This window comes from Peromyscus leucopus, chromosome 12 (genome assembly GCF_004664715.2).
Source record: "Peromyscus leucopus breed LL Stock chromosome 12, UCI_PerLeu_2.1, whole genome shotgun sequence".
NCBI lineage: Eukaryota > Metazoa > Chordata > Mammalia > Rodentia > Cricetidae > Peromyscus > Peromyscus leucopus.
The window spans coordinates 38,709,613-38,716,005 of NC_051073.1; the positions used below are offsets into that span (position 1 = coordinate 38,709,613).

The 6,393-nt window shown below is 38.0% G+C and overlaps 1 protein-coding gene across 1 annotated transcript; it reads left to right on the forward strand.

Moving 5' to 3' along the window:
* Positions 1–292: 292 nt before the first annotated feature.
* On the forward strand, positions 293–5,815 carry Gpr15 (G protein-coupled receptor 15). The gene has a single exon (XM_028867557.2). It carries the CDS (start codon positions 394–396, stop codon positions 1,519–1,521), a length of 1,128 nt encoding a protein of 375 aa, XP_028723390.1. The 5' UTR covers positions 293–393; the 3' UTR covers positions 1,522–5,815.
* The last annotated feature ends 578 nt before the right edge of the window (positions 5,816–6,393 follow it).

Genomic DNA, 6,393 nt, shown 5'->3' on the forward strand with positions numbered 1-6,393 from the left:
ATTTTAAAGGTGACATGGAAGGCTGCAATCAAATAATTTGGCCTCCCAAAAAAGCCACATTCTTTAAAAGAAGTGAAAAATAAAAATGTTTGATTCATTTCTTAATTTCTGGATTTAAGAAAACAAATCAAACATCTCAAATAAAGAAGTCCAAAAAACACCTAAGTTTCACAGTCAAGTACAAATAAAGAAAACCACAACCACAGCCAACACCAATCACAGGGCGCTGCTTGTGGGCCTTCAGAAGACTGGCAGAAATGACGCTTTTTAACCTGTTTTCATGTTCGTCCAAGATCTTGAAAGAGAGGGAGAGAGAGACAGAGAGAGCAGACGGAGGGGAGAGAGAAAGACTGCATCAAGACGCTCCCTTGATTTCCCAAGTTCCTAAGACACATGGAAAGTAAGAACACTTACCAGATTCAGCATCTAACTTCAGCGATGGACCCAACAGCAACCCTTCTGTATTTGGATTACTATGAAGATTCAAGCACAGATCATCCTATCATGGAAACTCTCTCCCACACTTCCTACACATCTGTCTTTCTCCCTATCTTTTACACAGCTGTGTTCCTGACTGGAGTATTGGGGAATTTCATCCTCATGGTTTCACTGCATTTCAAACATGGCAACCGAAGATTGATCGACATCTTCATCATCAACCTGGCTGCCTCTGACTTCATTTTCCTTGTCACGCTGCCTCTTTGGGTGGATAAGGAAGCCTCTCTGGGACTGTGGAGGACTGGCTCTTTCCTGTGCAAGGGCAGCTCCTATGTGATCTCAGTGAACATGCACTGCAGTGTCTTCTTGCTCACTTGCATGAGCATGGACCGCTACCTGGCCATCATGTGCCCAGCCTTATCCAGAAGAGTGAGAAGGAGAAACTGTGCCTATGCAGTCTGTACCAGTGTCTGGGTCATCTCGTGCCTCCTGGGACTGCCCACTCTTCTGTCCAGGGAGCTCACTCACATGGATGGCAAACCATACTGTGCAGAGAAGACACCCACTCCGCTGAAACTGATGTGGGGTCTGGTAGCCTTAATTGTCACCTTTTTCGTCCCCCTGTTGAGCATTTTGACCTGCTACTGTTGCATCACGAGGAGGCTGTGTGCTCATTACCAACAGTCAGGAAAGCATAACAAAAAGCTGAGGAAGTCCATAAAGATCATCATTATTGTGGCATCAGCCTTCATCTTCTCCTGGTTGCCCTTCAATACTTTCAAGCTCCTGGCCATTGTCTCAAGGTTGCAGCCAGAATACCAGTTTTCCGTGGCATCTTTCCAGCTGGCCATGGAGGTATGTGGGCCCTTGGCCTTCGCCAACAGCTGTGTCAACCCTGTGATTTACTATGTCTTTGACAGCTATATCCGCCGGGCCATTGTACGCCGTCTGTGCCCTTGTCTGAAGAACTATGACTTGGGGAGCAGCTCTGAGACATCAGACAGTCACCTCACTAAGGCTCTTTCCAACTTCATCCATGCAGAGGATTTTGTCAGGCGAAGGAAGAGGTCTGTGTCGCTCTAAAGGGAGCTTTGACATTTCAAGCTCTGTGGGCACTCTTAGGACATCGGTTTTTGTCAGCAAATGAGAAAGAGAAAAGCATTAAAGATGAAATTCACATTGCTTCATAAAGCCAAGAAAGTGTTGATTTTTTTAAAAGTCCCCCGGAAGAGCTCCTGTGTTGTGGATATAATTAGGCCATATGCTGCATTTTGAGCTAAATGGTCTTACTTGGCAATCAAGCCATCCAGGCAAAATACAAGCTCCATTATCCTTGAACACGTGGGTTGATTTCCTCATGTACATCAGTGAACCTACAGGCCTTTCAGGACCATCCACCCCACTGTTCACACTGGGCTGTGTTTTGAAGAGACACTTTCATCTGGTAAGCAACATATCGGGCTGCAGGATAACAAAAAAAGTATACTTGTACTCTGTAACTCACAGTCTCTGAGTGACTGAGATGGATTCTGGTCCCATTTCACAGTCTGTCTGGTGAGTCTTCATCTCCTTCCAGCACTGGCTTTCATCCCAGGCCATTCTTAACAGCTTTGGTCTGGCAGGAAAAGTTCATGAAGATAAAGCCACTTTGTATTGTGTTTATGAACCAGGACCTACCTCATCACCTGATCTAAAGTATGTTAACAAGGAAGCATGGTGCAAAGTTTGACCTTTGCCTTATAAGAAACACTGGTAACAATGCAGCTTATTATAATGCTAGTGTAACTGCTTTTTAAGGTTTTAATATGGTGTTTGTTTTCATTGCCTTTATAAATTAGAATCTGACTTTGTTGTAATTACATGTTTTTAATTAGCTGTCATCCAGTTATCAAATGAAAACGTTACTACTAATGTAATTGGGGCTTGGAGGTTTGGGCCCACCCCTATGCAGATTTATCACTTGGGGTTCTAATTAAAATGTTAGTGCTGCACATTCCTCTAACAATTCTTTTGCTTGGTGTATATAATTTCAAGATGACATGGGAAGTTCTGTAGCCAGCCAAAGAAAAAGAACTGTAGCAGAACTGGTACTAGTATCTTCCGTATGCTTTCAATCCTAAAGGCCTTGCTGAGTCTCCTTACCTAATACAATACTAAGTCGGCTTACACCATTATTTAAAGAAAAAAAAATGCAATTAATAGCAACAACAAAAGGCCACCCCAGCAAGTGGGCTATTGTAAGTTTGGGCTTTGATTCCAGAAAAAAAAATGGGGTTTTAGTCCCATTGTTGGCCTAAATGAATTATCTTTTGACCACTAAATGTTGAACTTAGAAATAAGAAAATACAGATTATTTTCAGGGACCAGCTTATTGAATTTCCTCCCAAGTATCTTTCATAGTAAGAGAAATCTCAAACATTGGACATGTTCTTACAGTGAACCTATTTTGAAGGGGAAGGTACCGGTTTGGGTTTGACAAAGTATTCAATTTGTTCTGTACACTGTTACCAAATAAAATATTATGTCCTTTTATAAGCATTTTTTCATATTAAAATATTAATTTTAATAACATTAATACCAGTACCAAAAATGTGGTAAGCAGCTATTTAATAGATTGTTGCATTTATAGAAGAAAGACTGTGTAAACCATAGCAAATAAAGTTTTCTGACAAACTTCAAAATTGAATTCAAAATGGTTGAACAGTTCCTCAAAGCTTAAGCAAAAGCAGAACACAGAACACCAAGGGTACATTTTTATCATACAGAATAATAAAACACCTTAATAGTCATGGGAGTTACCGCTTTTGAGAAATGCCTTTAAAAAATTAACCAGCTGAGAAAGTCATTCAAAATGAGAAAGCCTAAGATATAACTGTAAGCACTGTCTTAATGTCGGGTCTTAACTGTTCTGACAACCAATATCAAAACTGAATAAAACAACACACACTGCCAATAATTTTTAGAAGATAAACACATTCTAACTTGCAGGTTACACCCAGGCTTAGTAAAACAAAATGACAGTAATAACCTAAAATAATATAGTAAGGTTGCTTATTTTCATTTATTTAAGCCATTCTTTGTCTTTAACAACAAAACCAAAAGTATACCGATGTTCAAAGCATTTCTAAAGTAGTTTTTACTGAATTTATCCCCAAAGAAGCCCTCCATTAAACCCTTGATAAAGTTTTACCTGATCATCAATGATTAGTTTTCAGAAAAATATAATGAAGACATACATAGTCACAGGCACATATCTAAAGATCGGAACTAACCTGATACATCTTGCGATTCATGTAATCTGTCCCCTCTGACATGCCAAATCACTTCTGTGATGACCATAATAACTAGAGGAAGCTATGCATATGACTGAGGTGATCTATCACTGGGGTCACAAGCTCATTTCTTTTTTTTTAAATGCAGAAAGCACAGTATATGGTGGTGGGTGGAAGAAATCTTGCCCTATGATTCATCTCATCCCCTCAAATCACTCTCCTTTCTCACTGGCAATCTCAGAAGTGTGAAATGACTTGTCTGCTGTGTCTGGCCTCATAAAAGAGTAAGCCTAGGTTTTTCTACAGAGCTCATTCACAAAAGTCGAGCGATACTAAAATAACTGTGAATGTGTTATTAAAAGTCATGCCACAGGTGTAGCCTGCTGGCTGGACGATGGCCGCAGCCTTGCCAGAGGGGAAGAACCAGAGGGTCATTCAAACCACTGAATTATTTGCATTTACTAGCTATTCCAAGTTCCTTTGTCTCCTGTAAATGAGGCTTGGATTTCCTTCTGCAAAACCTATGACTATCTGCTTGCTTTAAGTCAACTTTTTTTAAAAATTATTTTTTTATTGGAGAGAAAGTAATTGTGGCTAGAATTTATATAGAGTTGTCCAAGGTGAAGAGCCTTCCATTGTTCTGATTTTATTTTGCAGATGTAAAAAAAGTCTACCTTACAATGAGTTGCCCTTGTTTCTGGTTAGCTTAGTCATTTTCATAATAGAACTATATTTCATGACTGAATTGATAAATTAGAATTGTGTCATAAATATGATGACCCAGTCCCCCAAAACCCTGCTAGTACACCAAACTGTTAAAATAGGTTCTTAGGACACAGTGAATTATCAGTTCCAATAAAGAGTCTACTTGTTATATGTATTAAGTTAGTATGCACAAGATTTCTAAAGCCCAAATGTACTTTAAAATTACCATGGGACATTTTTTACTTGACTGCATGTGGTTAGGTTGAAATGTAGTCCAGTTAGACAAGTGTCCGTTCAGAAGACCTGTGATACAATGCTAACCTTATTTTTATAATTTGTCCTTTGTCTCTAACTGATGTTACCAGTCTAACACTTCTTGGTTATTTTTGTTTCTAATTAAGAAGGTTCCTATCACTCCCTTCTAAGAATTAGTCTTCATTAACAGTGCTCCATACTTGTCAACATTGATAGGAATTTTAACACTTTCATTAGTGCTTATCAATTCTTTTTAGAAAATATTTACTTTTACCTCATTGCTTATTCAAAGGAAAGTATAAAACATTCTCCTTCCTAGCGTATTTGTGATCTGTGTTCCATAAATGCATCCTGGTATTTGCTCTTTGTTATGTATAAAGCATGAGTTATAAGCTATTTGTACATCAAATAAAATTTTATGCATAAAAATGATATAGCACTAAAGACCACTTTTTAAATTTTTTCCTCTGCTAGTCCTCAGCAAACTCACCTTTGCTCTTATAAAGTACAGTCCTCTGCTATTAATGGCAATCAATTGTGAAATTTTCACATATCCTTGAATTTGTCAATTCCAGAATAACATCATCAACTTCATAGAAATTTAGTGAAGTGTAACATTCAGAAAAACTGCCTGGATTACAGAAAATGAGCCTAAATGGGGTATCGGTCCTAAGTATATGACCTCACTCTAGATAAATGGTTCGATTTCTCTTCTCGATGTTTGTGGTTTGAATATATGATTTTTATGCTATAGATCTGTGGGGTTCTTTAAAAGCAATCATATCACACACACTGTTCTAAACACAGTGTTAATCATAAACAATGTGTTGTGACACTTTGTTAAATCTCCTCATTGTATGTATGTTTTGTAAAGCAGATACACTGTAGTTACCCTATTGACAAAAACACTTTCTCGTGTGTACAAACTTAATAATACAAACCTATAGTGCAATCACAGCTAATAAGCATCTATTACATTTTGTTATCGTGATTAAGTATCTTATTGTGGTTTCTCAGAACACAGAAAACTTTCACCTTTTACTAATGTTCTAGGTAAATTACTTGAGCTGAATGTAGCTGTTCTCTATGTACTTGTTAAACTATGGAATACAATGTGGCTGTAAAGGAAAGAACATGCAAATGCAAAACTAAGTGGCACCTGTAAGTATGTCAACACTTCATGACAAACGCGAATGGACTAAATGCTCTGGTAACAGTTTAAACAAATAGCCTGCTCCTAGATTGATTTAGGGTCCATATATCTATTCTCTCCATCATCTGTCTGGGACTCTATTAGATTATAGTGTGTAAAGATGCCAAAGTAGAACATAACTTATTCATGAAGTTACCCTAAAATTTTTTTTTAATAATCAAAGAATGGAGTACTGATACTCAAGAAGGGCCTGTTCTATTTAAGATGATTACAAGTCAAATGTATTTCTTTGGTCTTTTCCAATGCTGGTGAAAAACACACACTTACTGTACAGCAGCCATTGCTTATTGCTTCAGATAACAGAGGGCTGAGTGTAGTCACCTGGGGGGTGGAGGGTGGCTACTCCCTCAAGAAAGTGAAAATGCTGCCTCTGTTCTTAAAAGTTGTTTTTTAGACTCCATAGATTATTTTAAAGACAAGAGGAATTCTGAACAGTTTTATGTTTATATTATTATTATTGTTGTTGTTGTTGTTGTTGTTTTTCAAGACAGGGTTTCTCTGTGTGGCTTT